The following is an 18,773-nucleotide window of genomic DNA, read 5'->3' on the forward strand; positions in this document are numbered from 1 at the left end:
GTTTTCCTTACTTGCAGGGTAATCAACATCCAAGTCCAATCATGATCACCAAAACCAACAACCCTCTGCTACCAATGTGAAAAAGTGGAAAACGCTAGTGTGGACTGAGTGAGATTGAATATATTATACATACCTATACTATATTATACAAACATATTACCCATGTAACCATGAACTTGATGTAACATGTAATACATATTATACTATAACATATAAAAATCATAATACCAAATCATAATATCACCTTGGTTCTGCTTCCTTACACATGGGTAATATGAAAACAGACTATGGGTTGCAAGTATTTGCATTAGTATTTGAACATAAAAGTTATGTTTTAGGTTCTTTAACACTTTTTCGAAGAATTGCCTTTATAAATTGCTTTTTAATCAAACCCTATAAAAGTAATTAAGAATTTAATTGCAAAAATGACGCTATGAACCTTAAAAAGACGTTAATAATATGCTGCATTACCTTCTTTTTGCCACCGGAAGAAGCCTAAAGCTTCTGAGGATGGCATTCATAGCTTCACCCGTAAGGAAGTTGGGCAAACATCTCATAATTTTGCGCGCGTTTTTCAGTATTTTAGTTCCGCTTAACGGTAGCATTCTTATCTTACGGTCTCTCTTTTGTTTTATCATCATCAAAAAGACTTTTCCGGAGTCTGTTTTGATCTGATTACTCATTTTGAATCGTCAGTTTGTCTTTTTCTTATCCCTGGAGAGTTAAATGAATCTAAGGAAATTCCCATTTCTGGGAAATTCCTTTTTTATACCACAAGTAGTTATTAAGCGCTCTTCATAGGCTGAAAATTATTACTCTACTCGAAGTATTCGAACAGTTACGTTGCTAAACGTGTACATTAGTAAAATAACATTTGGAAGAGCAATATCTTCAGTTATATAGGCTTTTTATAGTAAAAACCAGTAAGTCATCTGATTCTGGCTGGGCTGCTCTTAAATTTATATGAGTTTTTCAGCCATAAATGTCAATATTAATTAAAATGGAAACATGTACTTCTCAGTAATTTCTTAAATTCAGATTCTTCTTAATTTGTTCTTAGGTTTTGGCCAAATTTCAGTCTTGTATTCTTATGAAATTGTTCTTATAAAAAACGTGTAAGACAAGGAAACGGATGTCACTCTAAGTAGACTGTAAATCACTCCCTTGACACATTTGTTAGCATTTGAAAGAATTTTGTTTCAGATGAGAGGTCACTCTTAACAAAAAATATTGTAGGGCTAAGATCATTCCTTTTGAACGCAAATTCAACTCTATGTGTTCGTTTTGCTGCGGTGGCACCTTAATGAAAGTTATGGCTAGTATAAAAAGTGCTAAGTTTTAATGGGTAATTAACCTTTTTGTTTCGAAGTTTTTTCGAAGAATTGGACTGATTTAAAATTTTCGGTAAAATTTTCTAAATTGATGCTTCAAAGTTATGGCTGTTTTCTATGAAAAATTGGGATGAAAAATTGCTCAAAAAGCACTATCTTTAAGAGACAAAAAAGCTTCTAAAATATTTTTCCGAAAATATATTTTTAATTCGGTAAAAATACACCATCTACCGCAAAAATATTTTCAAAATGTTTTTTCTTCGCCGAAAATAAGCTCTTCAAAGTTGAAATACTCTTCTTCGCAAAAGTCTTCATTTTCTTCTTCAAATTTCTTCATTGCGATTCTTAAACTTTCAGACTCAAGGATAATTGGCCTAACAGAAAATTTATAATATGCCACAGTTTTGCGTGCAACATAAAGTAAAAATTTATATTTTGTACGTGGCAAATTTTAAAAATTCACTATGGTCAGAGCCCTTAAGGTGGACTAACTTTCGAGAGGTTGTCCGAATACAGACTGATTTTTTTAAATATTCTCAGAAAAAATTGAATTGAAGGAATATTCAGTCGTCAGATTTTCACATTTACGAATTGATTGATGTATTATAACTCACGATTTCTTATGGGGTCCGAAGCCTACTAAGAAAAAAACTCAATCGGGCCTGTCAGTGAGCGCTGGTACCTATGGGTGGATATATGATCGAACTCTCTTTGCTTGCAATTTGAGAATCGCGCGTGTGACCATATAACTATTTTGCTTGCAACTTGCGAATTGAGTGACCTGCCTCGATCGCTTCGCAAAACTCTTTTTTCTTTTCAATTCATCATACAAAATCATATAACAAGAATGTGTGGAAACCTTGTTGCATATAAAATCTTATCTATTCGAAATCATCTCAACTGAGAAGGGAGGATCTGGAGTATGAAATTTTATTTTCTTTGAATAATGCTGTACTCCTGTAGACTATTTCTTCTATATAGGTCCTATATGGTACACGGGGTTTCTGCCCTAACTCTGTGACCATAGTAACTCCCCAACGAAAAACATGCCCATGCCCATAGAAGAAAAAACACATTATTTTCTTTGTAATTTGGTGTTAGGGTCTTTCAGCACTGAGCATATTCTGGACAGCGGATAAATTGCTCTCGGGTACCTAATAGCCGTCCCCCCCGCTAATTAATTTTTCGAAATATTTCCACCACATTCTTATTCCATCCCCCCCCCCCCGCTTATAAATTTTTTGGAAAATGTGTTTGAAAGTTCCCTTTTTTATCTCAATTTGCTGTATTAGCCTCCTTTTCAAACATTTTCCACCCAGGACATTTTTATTCCAACCCCCCCCCCCCGCTTATTAAATTTTGAGATTTTTTCCAACCCTACTTATTCCAACCCCCGGCTATTAGGTACCCGATAGTACAGTGTTTGTACAGTGGTTATATAATAAACTTTTAGTTTGCATGTTAATGTTGTGTTGTGTGTACAATGTCTCTGTTGTAGTGACTTTCGTAAGCGTACCAACAGCGTAGAACAAGTGACAGTGGGCACGAAGTGAGATCACTTTTAGAAAGTGTGTGATTCGCCCCTACTGGGATGAAAACCTGTCGTACTCTTTATGGCCAAACAGAAGTTCTTTTGCTTTTTTCGATCAGGCGAAACCATGGATTACCTCTCTGCCCGTTACGCTGGAAGGTCCATACATTTCAATGTTTATTTGTTTTACTATATCTCATTTTGTTGGTTCGACTGCATTCATAGTAATATAGAATAACAATGTCCAAGTTCCAGTATGTTATCGTATCAGGTTCGTTTCGTAAGTTCAGAATGCTCAGGGTCTTTTCTGCAGTATGGTGACGATGGTAAACGGGTAAATGAGTACGTTTTGTTTGTCGTTTGTTCGATTTTAATCTTGGCTCACTGTCTCCGCTTATCGTTGATACAATACATAAAAAGAAATAAGATTTATGTAAGTAAGGTTAATGTCCAGAGCCGAGACCCGAGATGTTGTTTTGGAAAAGATCTACCATCTTTAAACCCGTTCATGTTTATTCTGAGCATGCGTGCTCAGATTCTGAGTATGCGTGCCCAGATCTCTCTAATGTCTGACCGCCCATACGCCCTACTATTCAAGGGCGAGGTCGTGGAGAAACAAATTTTCCCTCAATCTTGACTGCGCGAAAATACGCGTAGCGAAACAACAGTAACACTAACAGATGGAAGAGTAGTCTGAAAAGGTCAAAAAATGACGAACTAATATTTTAATTCTAATTAAAGTGGAATGAATTTTATTTGGACGGATTCCACTATGCGTATATCCCTTATCGTCTAAAACGTTCATGCAGATTTATGTGTTCTTTCTTAGGTGCCAAGATTTTATCAAAGCCATATTTCTTATTTGTACTTCTCCTTCATTATTCTAAGCCTTTTGGGATGACTTTCGAGCTATTTAGCTGTCGCAGCTTGTTTTATATTGTACCTTCAAAAGTTCTCTTCTATCCCGTTTGGTTGCTGGAGTCTTTGCGGTCTTTCTTTCCATGCTTCGTCCAGGTTAACCTTGAATTGGAACACGGTTTAGGTAGATTATTCTGAGGACCAATTGTTCGATATTAAGGTGAATTGTGATGAACTGTTCACCTCTCACACCATCTTTTGGGATTCGCTCAACGATTTGAAGGTCGTGTTCATGTTTCCTTGTGACACGTGTCTGGTGCTGAAAGGCTTTGTGTAGTGAAGATCTGATTTAACGTTGAAATGTTTACATATTTCAATCATGTCGTTCCGCTCTCGTCTATATGTAAGCGTCGGAAGATCGAGTCTGAGCAAATGTTTTAGGTGTTCTAAGTTCTGGAAACCGTCGATCAACTTACTTGCTTTCCTTTGAACATTTTCTACGGCTGTGATATTTCTCTTCAAGCAAGGTGTCCAGACTGCTTAACCATATTCAAGGTGAGGACAAACATGCGTTGCGTGTAGGGCCTTGAACACATCTTTATTTGGGTAGGAGAAGCTTCTGCGAATCAAACCAACAATATTATTTGCCTTCTTAAACTTGGTTACGATGTATGGTTCGAAAGATAGTGGCTCGTCAAAAGTAACCCCGAGGTCTTTCTCTTCTTCCACATGTTCAAGTATTTTGCCATTGAGGTTATGGATGTGCATGAATGATGTTGCGGAATTTACCGAGTGTTTTTGGGATGGAAAGTTGAGAACCAGCTTTTATCATTTATCTTTATATCCTGTTGAAGAAGCTCGGCGTCAAAGGCGCTTCTTATCCTCTTGAAGATCTTAGTGTCATCAGCAAATAACAGCGCGTTGGATTTAACAGTTTCTGGGAGGTCATTGATATATATGACAAACAGTAAAGGGCCGAGTACACTGCCTTGTGGGATACCACTTAACACATTCGAGGGTTGCGATTTCGCACCATTGACGGGTAACAGTTTGAGTACGTTTATTCAAGAAACTTCTTATCTATTCCCATATTTTCCGCCTATACCATATGCTTTGACCTTCTTCATCAGCGTCAGCACAATCTGTTAGAAATCTAAGAATTTGCGTAGTAGTCGATCTACCTTGCAAGTTTTCGGCAAATCATAATATCTTGCGTACAATGTCGATCATGTTATCACTTTAGAACGCCATACACATGCTATACATTGCATGTTACGTAGGGTAACTCTTCCTTGATTGAAAATTTTTTTTCGCAAAAAATAGATTTGATGAAGAAGAAAATGAAGAATTTTGGAAAGAGAAGCTTATTTCCGGCGAAGGAATGATTTCGATTAGATTTTGGCATCAGTATTTCAGATGCAGAAAGAAAAAATAGAAAAAAGTAGAAAAAGACAAAACTCAACCCTCTCAGATAAGACTTTCAAAGTTTAATAAATTTGCCACTCTAGCACGTATTTCTGACCTATTGAGATCCAGAGATCCAGCCCAGTGATATGTCCGTGTACCCCATTATGCCTGAGTGAACTCCCCTCCGGAATGACAGTTTTCTTGAACATCCATTCTTCCATTACATTACCGATTTGCATTCGCCGTAAACAGTATTCACTCGGCCATTCGGTCTTTGAGATTTTTGTTCTCGTTTGATTGTATTGGATTCCTGGTCATAAAGATGTGTGCCATATTATGTACCATTTTGGACATCTTTCGTTCATATCTTTTCAAGACAGAAAAATGTGATAATTGATCTTGAACATTTTTTCAAAATCTCTTTTTCAGGTCCTGACTTGAATGATGACCAACAAATATTGTTTGATCCGGAGGGGGGATACTACCCTTGCCGAACGACGGGGGCACTCCGTTGAGGTTCGAAAAATGGACCCTACGTGGGACTTGTGACCCTGAATGAGACTGAAATTCCAAAATGTTCTCAAATGTTCTACTTTTTCCCCCAATTTTCCATAAAAGGCACCTTACGACGAGGGACTGATTTTTCTATTTTGGTTTGTTTGTGACCCTACGTGGGACTCATGGAGGCGCATCCTCGTAACCCATTTTGCCTTAGTTCCCCCGGGTCATTGACGCGTTATTTCCCGCTGATGTTGCTTGCTGTCATCAATAATATAATGAGTAAGTGTCTATTCATGATATTCATGATGTAGTGTTTTATACGGAAGCACACAAAATAATCCGGAACTAGTGGCAAAATTTGCCACTAATCTTTTTTTATTTTGCCACTAGTTCCGGGTTATCTCGGGTGCTTCCGTATTAAAGACTACGTCATGAATATCATGAATACTACATGTATCTCCTAAAGTAACAGAAATGAATTTTTTTGGCCATACACTGATCAAACTTGAATACAGAAACACCCCTGTGTAAATTTTTTGTTTCAAGTTTGGGTAAAAAACTTATCGAAAACTCAATGGGGTTAAGAACTCTTAGGCTAAAAATGACCAAAAATAGGCAAACACGGCGATCTGTAACTGGATTAATCGAATTAAAAATTTTTTGGTTTTGTCAAATTTTGAAAAAATGACTTAGAATAAATATTCTCTTTTTCTTTTATTCTTTGAAGAGCTTAACCTTTCCAGCGCGCAAGGTTTATAAAATTCCGCGCTGTGGAAGGGTTCAACAAAAATTGTAATAACTTCAAAACTAAAAGTCTTTAGGTAAAAAGTAAATACTTTCTGAAAAGCATAATAAATTGTCTATCAAATAAAAAAAATTAAAACTCAAAAAATCAATCTCAGCTGAAATGGCAGGACTGGAAACTAGAGTCTTTTTTTTCAACTTTTTCGCTTATGTCACTTTTTCGGTACTTTTTGAATCAATAAAAAAAAAAATGGGGGAAAGTTAATTATATTTTTTTTCTTTGATTCTGCATTGTAGATTGGACTTATAAGAATGAGAAAACCAAAGGATATCATCAGAAAAACTCAAAATCAAAAGATATTCAAGTTTGGGCATATGCCATTTTCAGCGAAAAAATCTAATAAAATCTCAATTTTAGCAAAAAATTGAAATAATCTATGAAATGATTCATGGAAGCTACAAATGGGGAAAAAATATTAGAAGGGGTCAAAAACCACTATTTATAAAGCTAACAAAAGACTAAAAGTAAAATAATAATCTGAATTGAGGCTGGGTTCAAGTAATACAGGCTAGAGATTTACTGGTTGACGGTAGCGGTATAAGTCTAAAATTTGGATTTTCAAACAATTTCGGAGTGAAAAGTTAGATTTGATAAAGGACAAAGCCTGGCCTTCAGATTATAAACAACGTATAATATTTTAGCAAATAAAACTCCTTATCCCTATTTCAAGCCCCTATAGCATGTCTAATGAATAAATTCTACAGCGGAGAACGATAGAGAATATCCTTGGACTATCGGTAACGAATATCAACAACAAGTAAAGAATATCAATGACAAGTAGAGATTATCTTATTCCTCTTCAGAGTCTTCAGATTGGCCTTCCTCTACCACAATAACCACATCATCAGAAATATAATCAAGTTGAGTGTGATAAATTTCAAAACAATTTTCAAAGCATAAGGCAACACCGCAGAACCGACACCAAAAACGCACGTCTTTTCGGATTCCGCGCTTGTAGCAACGATGGCACTTTCTTTGTGGATTATTTTTTCTCGGTGTTGGAGGAATGGTAGTGATAAAATGGCGTTCAATCAATCTCATTAGGTTGGGACCAGCATTGGGGCCGGCTTGAGGAGGATTCATGCCAAAGTGGTGATGTGTGATTATATCCTCGATTATTTTCATTTTGAATTGAAGATGCGTGGTGATTTTGTCGTCGCATGAAATCTTTGAATAGTAAATAAAACTGTTATACATAGCTATATCCATGAAAAGTTCAGCAAGCTTTCTGTACCATTTGATCCCTCGATGCTGGGAGGAATAAGGAATAACAACACGGCTTAGCAGATCCACACCCCCATGGTGCGGTTGTAATCACAAATGACGTCGGGCTTGTAGACAGTTTCTTGTGTTGCGTAATTCTTCTTGCCTGAGTCAACAAGAGTACCAAGGTGAATTGTAGAAAGCATGCTTACAATCTTTTCTTTCTTCGTTTTCGTGGTATCATTCCACCTAAGAACCATGAGGTCATCGTTAAATTTCACTTTTGGACCATCTTCTCGTGTAGGTTTCCACCACCAAAAGTCCCACGGTAATTCAGCCTTTGCGCGTAATGTCCCATAGCAATCTGTCCTGGCTTTTAGGAGACAGTTTGCAACCTCTGGGGATGTGTAGTAGTTGTCAAGTGTCACACTGTGGCCTTTTCCCAAAAGATCACCTAACAGACTCAAAACAACTTTAGATGGATTCTTGAGATCCTCAAACTCGGTAGGGAAGTTAAAAACACCAGTAGGTGGAGTGTAAACTGTTGTCGCACCGGTGTAAATGATGAAATTCGATAGATAACCACTTCCACTCTCGCAAAGCATGTATAGCTTGACACCATATCTTTCACGTTTGTTTGGTATATATACGCGAAAGGACAAACGGCCTTTCCACAATGATAAGTATTCATCTATTGCGACTTCTTGTTGTGGTGTGTAATTACTTTTGAATTTAGCAAGGAGATAATCCATTGTACTGCGCAGCTTTCTGAGACTGTCGTCTGCTTTTTCATCTTCTGGGGCAGTAAAATGAATCATTTTTCTGATCTGTTCAAACCTATCTCTCCTCATTAGACGTGGAAAGATGGGTGTGGCAAAGAAGTGATTTTTGCTCCAATAGAGATTATATTCAGGTTTCTTTATGACCCCCATTAGCATAGTAACAGCTAAATACATCCACATTTCATCGGTAGTTACAGGCTTCCATAATTTGAAAAGACTCTTTTTTGTAGCAGCAATACGCTGTTGAATTTCTGGTGTGTTTATAATAATATCAGCATACTGGTTGGTTGAATACGCTATATATTCAACAAGGTCATCGGTAACAAAAATTTTAAATACACTGANACTTTTTTGAAAAAGGCCAAAAATTTCATCATTTTTTTCTGGAAATTTTTTCTTTCAAAGGCAATTTCTCGACAAGGACGAACGATTCAGGTATCAACTTTGGTACCGTTGGAAAGCTCTTTCTCTCAGCTACAAAAAATAGCGGATTTCTTTTCTCTGAATCCCAAGTGGTCAGGAGTTATGACCAAAAGACTGTGTATCGGTAAAATGGCCTTTTCAAAACGTATATATACGTATTCTGGCTTCTAAGGGTTAAAAGTGAAAAATATTCATTAAATCCGATTAAGACGGTTGCTCTTCTGCTTTAAATAGACATTAAAGGATAAAGATATGCCAAAAACTTGATATTTATTACGATTTCGATGTTTTATAGGTTTAAATTTTTTTTGAGAATTTTATGGAAAAATCAAACAAAAAGAATCATTTTTAGTCCTTTTGACTGAAATTTACACAAATATTCTTTTTCGAAAATCAGGCACAAAATTTTGGGAATTATTAATTTGCATCTTTGTGCAAAAATTGAGAATATTCCTATGATCTGTCCTGAAAAAAACTGGTAGCGAACAAACCAAAAAAACTAACAGAGTGTTCTAGTTGGTTGGTTCCCCTCAATTAAAAATTAAAAAAAATTCCTCTGCCCCCCCCCTTTAGTTCCCCACCCTAAGGTTTTTAAAATAATTCCCCCACCCTTGGGATTATTTTTGATTTTTTGCTCATAACATAATACTGTTTCTAATTCATGTTATCTCGTCCCTATACACAAAGAAAAATGTAAATTGTCACCACTTCGAATATAAAACATTATTACATGTTTTTAGCTTTTTAGAAGTTGAACAGATATATTTTATGTTTTATTTTTGACACCAGAGAACAGAAAATTTTTTTCCTCAGATTTTTTCTCCCCACTCTCGTTTTTTTGGAGCCATTTTTCTCCCCCTCCTTTTGATTGCCCCCCTCCTAGAATAACTAAAGAATATTATTTGGTTGAAATTGAACAGGGATATTTTAATGTGGGACTTCACTTTTTATTGTAATAAAAGGAAAAGTGAAACTAGGAAAACAGTGAATTTGAGCAATTTCTCGAGAGATTTCAGTGAAAAACTCTTAAATTTAATACCATTTTTCGAGAGTTTTGCACCTTTGTTATAAAAGTAAATTCATCAAATGTTGAACGGTGAAAAAGAATGCGGCTAATATATATTGATTTTTCCCGACATGTTTCGGACTCGGTCCGTTCTCAAGGGAATGATATTTCTGTAGAAAAAAAAAGGGTTTTATACAAAATTATTTGACGTCAAATTGGACAAATACGTCATTTTAGGCGATTTCGGCTTGAAAATGGGTTGGTGTAAATGGGGCCATCTGATAAGTTGAATTTGGTCTAAAATGAACGTGTAAATCAGACTTAGGCGCTCGGTTGGAGAAGATTGAGTTCTTGGTTCAACCCATGAGGTGCGAGGGTTCTCAGTTTTTTGATCCAGAAGTTTTCTCTCTGTAGTATTAATTTTATAGTTTATAGTTCATGGCAAAAGTTTATATTTTTTGTGGTAGACATAAAATGTGAGAATTAGTACACACAATAAAAGATTACGTAAGGTATTAGATTTGGAAGATTTAAATGAAAAAAAGTCAATTCCGCAAAAACTAATATTAAGCTATATCAGATTTTTTTTGACTGGAACTAATTTTTGCGGGCAGCAAATATCCTAAAAACTTTTAATTTTGGCGGGAACTAATTTTGGCGAATGACAGCGTAAATCTGTTCTATTTTGCCTTATTTTGAGCAATTTTGATGAGTTTCAGGGGTTATTTAGGCAAGGAAACAAAAAATTTAATTTTGACAGGAATTTATTTTGGTGAGTGGGCAAAATATTTAATTTTGGTGGGAACGAATTTCGGCGAATTTCGTCTAAATTCGCCAACTCTGCCAAAATTAGTTCCCGCCAAAATAAGTTCCATTAAGGTTAGAATTCACCTGAAAACTTACTTGAAAATTTGGAAACTTCGAGCACAGCTTCATACATAATTTTTGGTTATGGAATACTTGCTGACATGGCAGTTCCTTTTTGATGCTAAAAAAAGAAAACAAACTTTAAAAATGTTGGTTCGCAGTCCCGTTTACAGTTGGGTAATATTGAAATGAAAACGAGGAGCTAAAAGGAACTTCAAGATTCTTAAGCTTTAAGATAGTACGAGACGGATACAATAAAGGTTCTGGGAAAAATTTTCTTTAAAATGCTTGTAAATATCTATTTGGTAGATTGGTAGCTTTTCAGGTAGGTGACAGCAAACTAACATTTCAATTAGAGCTTTATTAGGTCAACAAAGGGACAAATAGAGAAACTGATCTTAAAGAAAATAGCTTCAAACATCTGATTTGTGGTACCACATCGATTATCTTCAAAAATTAAAAAATCTTAGATTTTTTAATTTTTTAGAAAACCTTGATACAATTTATAGTCTGTTGCAATTGGATTATTACTTTTTAAAGGTTTGGGTCTTTTTGAGCTTACCAGACTAAAAGATTACACTCACCTGAAAAATTGCTTGAAAACTTGCAACACAGTCTACTGCTTGTTATGGTGGGTGATTGATGAACGGATCATTGAGTGATAGCTGCTACTTTCCACTTCCCATCACATTCTAAATTATAAAAACAAAGGGTAATATATCAATTTTCCTGTTGATGACATTGAGCTTGTTGCTTCAGGTACCTGAAACTAGATGGTCTTTAGGTCTTTTAAGTATGTGTACATCCTTCTTGACACATTCTCTTTAATTGGTCAACAAATTTTTATACCTCAAAAGTATAAATTTTCTGAGCTAGTAGTTTTTTTCTTTCTAATGTTAAAAATTTAAGTTTTAAATTTTTCTGACTTTAACTTCAAAAGTAAATTGAAATGCGATTTTTTTCAGTTACCTGTAAATCGAAGATGAACAACTCAATTAGATATAAACCCCCAGCTTGCTTTAATTTTAAGTTTTCTTTTGAGAATTTTATAAAAAAGAAAGAAGATGATAGCTAAATGCTATGGGTGACTTTAAACTTCGTTAGAAGTAGTATGGTAAAGTAAAATTTAATTTTTCTCTACGTCTTTTTTAAGTTTTTAACGAGATTATTGGTCAGTCCTGGTGACCCTTCAAATCTGTTCCGCGATTTTTTTCCCGCTGGTCGTCGTCATCGTTAAGACTCCTCAGTCTAATTCCGATTTTCCCGATTTGACTTAGAAAATCCGAAACAAGAATTTGTATGCGCCGAGCTGCGCTTTAATTATTACATCAGCCGTTATCTCCCTTATATTGCGCCACCTCTTCCGAAGCGTACTGTGAACTATTTTATTAAATGTTAAAGCTGATTCGCACTAGTAGCTGGCTAAGTTGTTTCAAATCTCATGACACTCATGGACAAGAAGCAAGAGGATCTCGATCAGTCTCAACGGTCAACTTTCATCATCTTCTTGAGGTGAGAGTACTTGGTTTATTTCAAAGTTTATTATTGATTCATTGTCAAGGTTATTTTCAAAAAAGATAGCATATTCATAGTTCTTTTACATACTTGGTGGACGCCGATTTCACTTGAATGCCAATCAATGTCTGGTAGGTTAAAGTCACCACCAACCCACACAGATATGTTTTTGTGTTTTACTATTATCTTTCTCAAACTGTCAATTAGTTCCTGGTTCTGCTCTTTGGAATTATACATCGTACGATAACATGCTGTGATTAAAATAGGTTTTTCAAATGTTTTTATCTTAATGGATACAATTTCTCCTGCTTTCGACGTGATTACTTTGACTATCAAGCTTTCTTTGTAAATGATGATAATACCTCCTTTGCCATCAGTTCTGTCCTGGCGCGAAGCAGTGTAATGTTTCGGTAGGAATTTCTTGTTGAAGATATTACAAGATAGATGTGTTTCTGATCCTATGTATAAGGACATCAGTGCCATTCTGTGTGATTATTTTTTCCAAAAGTTTACTTTTGTTGTAGATACTCTGAAAGTTGCAGATGCATAAACGAAGTCTTTTGGCTTTGGACTTTTTTGGTGCAATGTCAAAGGAACAATCAGCTGGTGCTTCTTCGTCTGATGAAATGGATGATATTGAGGTGTCAAATATGCTTGGTGTAACGTCTTCAGTTCACATTGGGCGCAAGTCCATTCAAGGTTTCCATCATTAACATATAGCAGTCATATACCTGGTCCCCCGCGGATACACATATACAATGGTGCCATTGATGACAAGTGTCGCATGCGATTGCCTTTTTTGAGCTTTTCACTGCTTTAGAGCATTCTGCACAAGGCAGTTTGAGTTTTCCAGGTCCAGGGTTGACTTCCACTGTTCCGCTAATCACAAGTAACAGTTGTTAGAGTAGAGCAGCTGGACGCATTTGAAATGACTGAGGACATTTTTCCTGGTAGAAAGCAATCCACATGACATAAATATCAGTCATTGATGTAAGCCTACAGCACAACAATGATTGTCCTTGGATTTTCTCATTTGACATTTGCAGTCCAAAAAGGAAGGCAATGAGAGCTCGAAGTAGGTACATATTTTCAAAAGCAGAGTAATTGCAAGACAAAAATTGTAAAATAACTAAAGAGGTACCTGCTCAGCTGCACGCCGATTCCAAACCAGGCGTACAGCTGGTCCAAGGTTATTTGCCAAGACCTCAAGTCTGCAATTTTTGAAGCAATTGTCATGGAAGATGTCCAATTCCAGTTGGATCCAAAGTCTTCAACGGTTCGAATGTTTCTGCTGGATTCCAACAACACCAACCAGGGGGGGTCGGTGTACTAGAAGGTGGCATGTATGTGTACTACAAGGTATTTTTCAAAACTTGACACCCACCCACCCCTGAAGTACACAATACTACATGGAAAAATCCAAAAACCACCCCATACCCCTATTTACTACCGGGTAGTACCTGGAAAAAAAACAAAACTATCACATGCCCCCCATTTATTACCGGGCACTACCTAGAAAAATCCGGAAAATAAAGAAACATTTTTCCAAAAATTGGGAGCTCGGGAAAACCCTTTCTCAGAAAATCAGGAACTCGGGTATTTGGGAAAACTTTTTTCCAAAAATCGGAAAAACAGGAAAATTTTATCAAAAATCCAAAATGCGTGAGAAAACAAACTTTTCAAAAGTTACGCGAGACCATGTGGAAATGCATGAGTATTTCAGTGGGATCTAGTAGGATTTCAATTCATTTCAAGAATTTTGGAAGAATGATCTTGGACAAACTTGGCTTGATCAATTTATAATAGAACAACTTTACATTTCTATTTTAGCAGATAATTTCTGAACCTTTTTGTTTCCACACTTTTAACATCGATTTTGGACCCAACACCCTTATGTTGGTACACAGGTAGTAAAAATCAAATTCGATTTTGGACCCAACACCCCAATTATAGTACACAGGTAGTACATGACAAATTTTTTTCTCAAACACCTTCCCACCCCAGGATACATGCCACCTTCTGGTACACTGACCCCCCCTGCACCAACAAGGAACTTCACACTTCTCAAGAGTGCCAGGTTGATCACAACCCTGTTTGTGCTGTCTTTGCTGGATTTCACAGCATCTACCATTCTTTTTTGTTTTTATTTGCTTAAACTTAAACTTTTCACTAATTCTTAATGGAGTTAATTTTTTTATCTGTCTGTCTCGGCCAATAATGACCAGGTCCAGTTTTGTCAAGTTACAAAACTGTTAAAATAAAAACAATGATATTCGGCCAATGTAAGACAGATCTAGGTCGATATGGACCGGTCCAGGCCGATACAACCGGTCCAAAACGTTTTATGGAAGCCGAAATACTCATTATAAGCAAAATTGTTTTCATACAGTTTTTTCATTGTAAATGACATACTCCCTCGTATTTCATAACCTTGACTCACTCGCTCTTATGAAGACATTTAGAAAACATTGTTAGAAATCCTCCTTAGAATAGAACTGCATTATGTCCGTTCGTTAGTTTATTTGGGCATCCCTGTATCATTTACATATTCAGACGGTGTTAATCGAATGAATCAAACGGTGAATCAATTGAATGCAATCCAACACAATCAAATATTATTACCCAGGATTTGCCGTTCGATTGAAACGATTACATTCAATTGATTCAATTGTATTTTATTTTAATCACTCTCGTACCGTACTTACGCGCTAAGTTGTCCACCCTAAAAAAGCTCTAAAGGAGTGATCAAATTTAATTCAATTACATCAATTGAAGGTAATTTACAATAATCGAACCAATGGAAGGTTACTCAACACAATCGAATACAATAAATTTTACCCAAGAATCGGCCGTCTAATTGAGATTCGATTGCATTCGACAATTACATTGTTATGCCACTAATTTGTTTTTTTTTGTTCCAGACATTTGCTAGACTGGGAATCTATGCTATGATTTCTTATTCTATATACTGATGGCGAAATGTATAGCATGGTACGGGCTGAGAGTTTGAATTTCTCAGATCCTAATTACGGTTGAAAACATAGCCAATCAAATTTTGTTATTCTTTTACTGGTCACACTTTCTTAGAGAAAGCACAACTTTCGAAATTTGGTTTTTATTTTAGTAAGTGAGGACAGCTCTAAATTCGAATTTCCCACTGTAAAAAATCGTCCAATATCCAGACGATCTCAATCGAACGGAATCGACGATCGAACCAATCGAACCAAATCGAACGCAATCGACCGATTGAAATTCGATTGTCGAACGCAATCGAATCTCAATCGAACGTCAAAATTTTGGGTAATATTCGATTGGTTCGATCGACTGGTTCGATCATCGATTCCTTTCGATTGAGATCGTCTGGCTTTATTTTTGCAGCTTCCTAACATCCAAGCTCACAAACATCACAAGCCGAATGAAATTACTTTCAATTTCCCATAGAAATTATGCGATGAACAATCTGTGAATCTGGGGGTCAATGAATCGACCATCGAACGCAATCGAACGCAATCGAACATCAATCGAACGCAATCGAATATCAATCGAATCTGAAAATTGCAGTAATATTCGATTGAGATTTGATTGCGTTCAACAATCGAATTTCAATCGTTCGATTGCGTTCGATTTGGTTCGACTGGTTCGATTGTCGATTCTGTTCGATTGAGATTGTCTGGCAATATTGGACTCACAGCTCGAACCCGTCTTGCGTACATCAAATTATAAAAAAACACACGACGGGTCTCCTGTCTAGACATTCGCATGTGTTCCACTACAGATTTTTTTCATATATTTCGATTTAAAAGCCTACTTTAGCCATTCCGGGTTTGCTTGTTTTTTATTTGACGCTTATCAAAATCTTCAATTTTAGGTCAAACTTTGACAAGCAATTGTTCTTTGTGTAGTTGAGCTATAAAATTAATTCTTTTTGAGTAATTTAGAACTTTCTTTTAGCTTTCCAACCATATATAATATGTAGGTGTAATATTCTACACTTTTGTCTAAAAATTCGTTTCAACTAAGGCCATTTTTAGAAAAATTAGATCTGCGGGACACAAAAAATTTCACAACTCATCTTTGATTTCAAAGCGCTGCGGAGGAAAAAATGTTCAGACAGTGAAACTTTCCATATTTATCAGAAAATACCTGAGAAATCCAATGGTGCTACTCTCTGAAATTAATTCTTTCATTAAAGTTATCATTTTTTACTTTTCATACTTTGACAAGCATTTTCAGCCTGAAAATGAGGACTAGAATTATAGAGAGTGAAACCACTGAAAAATTTGACCCTTTTTTAGCCTAAAACAGTTATTTATATGCCATGGGGAATTTTTCCTCCGCAGCTCTTTGATTACAAAGATAGGTAGGTTCAGCAATTTTAACTTCCGCTTTATAACGTTTTTATTGTTTTTTTGCAATGCAATGTCTTCTTTTTCAAAAAAATGTCTTTTCATTTCTTCCTTGAAGTGTTAGCAAGCCATTACAAAAAGAATTTGATCAAAGTCTGCAGTCAAAATGAAGATATCTGGAATATCTTGACTCAATACAAAAGCTTGAATTTTCAATTTTCGCAGCATATTTCGGTGCCATTTTATATGCCATTTCTGGGCTAAATTGTCAACCTAAAATGTCTAAAAAGGTGCTATTTTAGCGGAACCAAAATCTCAATATCTCCGGAACCGCTTATCATTAGGAGGTGTATGACCCCTCATTTTTTTTCTTTTTTGAAGCTCTACAAGATGAACTAGGTTTGATTGCCACCAGAATAGTTTCAATTTGACCCTGGAATGGCTACCTACTTGGTGCAAGAGAGAAATACACCTTTCCCGTAATTCAAACTTTTCAGACAGAAAGAAATGGCCGGGAAAATGTGCACTCCACCGTTGTGTATAAAATTGTTTTGGAGGTAAACGAACGGGTTTTTGCTTGCGAGGGGTTAGGGAAAGTGAGTTTTCAAACGGTGGAGAGCACCATAAGCTATAATAATGTGTGTGCATTAGTTTTAAGAATTAGGGTGGCCGAATTGCTGTCCCATGTTTTGCTAGATAGTCCCAAGTTAGAGCAGTTGATGGTACTTCGATCACAATCGAACGTTTTGATTAGTTATCGTCTGTAGATAACGTCTATTCATGCAATCAAAAAGTAGATTTTCATGATCATGTTCACACAAGTTTTTTCAATTTTCACGCATTCATGCAAACTGCTGGGGAGCCTGTATGGTTTAAAAATAGAATGGCCCAATCGCATACTGTAGTGAGCTGGACTGTCGATTGCATGTTCGATATTGATTCCGCTCGATTGACAGAGATCGAGATTGTCTCAACTCTTGACAGGGTTTTTAAAATGAAGAAAAAAATAAGCTCTTACCATTTAAGTTTATTTCGAATGCGGCATTTCCTCGCCAACTGATTGTTTTGTCCTCTTTGTAGTGATGGCTACTGGCTAGATACATGGAACCCTGACACTGCTGCATTTATGTTGCATGGCTGGTTATGATGTAGCCTAGAAATCTAAGCTAGTTTGATTCAGTCACTTGGATAAATCTGATGGTTAAGTTGTGACTGAATAACTAGCTTAGGGACAGTAAACTCGGTAGCTTATCAACTGACAACAACGACAATTCAAATTTCGCGGCGAGGGATAACGTAAACTCACATAGTTTGCATAATTATTCGTCGTTGACTTAATTCGTTTCATATCAAAAATATGAAATCACACCACACACAGAACATAATATCAAAACATTATTTAGAATTTTTTTATTTTGTCTTTTTTTCTATCTTCTGATTGGCTCTTATTGTAAGATTAGATAAACAAACTCTCCGTCTTACAGTTTATGCGCTCCTTTTGTAAAATATAAAATGAAATTCTATTGTAAAGTGTGCCGATGGAGAGTGAAGGAAAAATTTGTTCATTTTTTTCAAAAAGTTATGTTCGTGTTATATGGAAAAGTCAACAAGAGACAAATTCGTTTCTTGAGTGATAATTTTGTGATTTGACATAAAAGTATTTTGTATGATTTTTACAAAGCTCATCATAAAAATAACCTTCAACAAAATAAATAAAAATTACTTTAGACTAGCAGGCTAAAATACCGTATACAAAACAATGTAATCAATCCCCCCCAAAAAAAACATTTTCTTGAGTCTTGAATTCGTATAGCTGTCACTGAAAATAAGCACCGACAAATTTATGTTCTTCGAAAACGAAAGATGTCATTGTCTGTAAAATCGAGCATAAAGTCTCTAATTCATAAAACAACAAGAAACCACAACCAGTCAAAAACCAAGAACTGTCTATCATCTATCCATTACAGTATAATACAATATCATGTCATGCAATCCAATCAGAATACAGAACTACAGCATAGGATCTGTACAAGTACTCTCTCTTATATATTGCCACATACGATAGTCAATGTTCAATCACAAATCTTTACTTTATTATTTGCCATTCTGGAAACAAGCAACTTTTGCTGTCTTTACGACGAATAGCATTCTTTTTTCTTCATCAGTTCAATTCTTCCCAAAAACAAGAGAAGCACTAT

At 35.9% G+C, this 18,773-nt stretch overlaps 1 protein-coding gene and 1 long non-coding RNA gene across 2 annotated transcripts; both read right to left on the reverse strand.

The window, feature by feature from the left end:
• Positions 1–7,713: 7,713 nt before the first annotated feature.
• LOC136802265 (piggyBac transposable element-derived protein 4-like) lies at positions 7,714–8,454 on the reverse strand. The gene has a single exon (XM_067058979.1). It carries the CDS (start codon positions 8,452–8,454, stop codon positions 7,714–7,716), a length of 741 nt encoding a protein of 246 aa, XP_066915080.1.
• A 2,130-nt stretch (positions 8,455–10,584) lies between these two features.
• LOC136802264 (uncharacterized) lies at positions 10,585–17,756 on the reverse strand. Its single transcript, XR_010845986.1, has 3 exons — positions 17,594–17,756; positions 11,299–11,406; positions 10,585–10,835 (listed from the first exon to the last, which is right to left on the reverse strand). It is a non-coding gene; the product is annotated as an uncharacterized lncRNA (long non-coding RNA).
• Between the last annotated feature and the right edge of the window lie 1,017 nt (positions 17,757–18,773).

The sequence above is a fragment of the Clytia hemisphaerica genome, unplaced genomic scaffold (genome assembly GCF_902728285.1).
Source record: "Clytia hemisphaerica strain Z4C2 unplaced genomic scaffold, Clytia hemisphaerica genome assembly, whole genome shotgun sequence".
NCBI lineage: Eukaryota > Metazoa > Cnidaria > Hydrozoa > Leptothecata > Clytiidae > Clytia > Clytia hemisphaerica.

Excerpts from the sequence above, each read along its gene's own strand:
- LOC136802265 (XM_067058979.1), bottom strand. The coding sequence starts at position 8,454 with ATGATTCATTTTACTGCCCCAGAAGATGAAAAAGCAGACGACAGTCTC.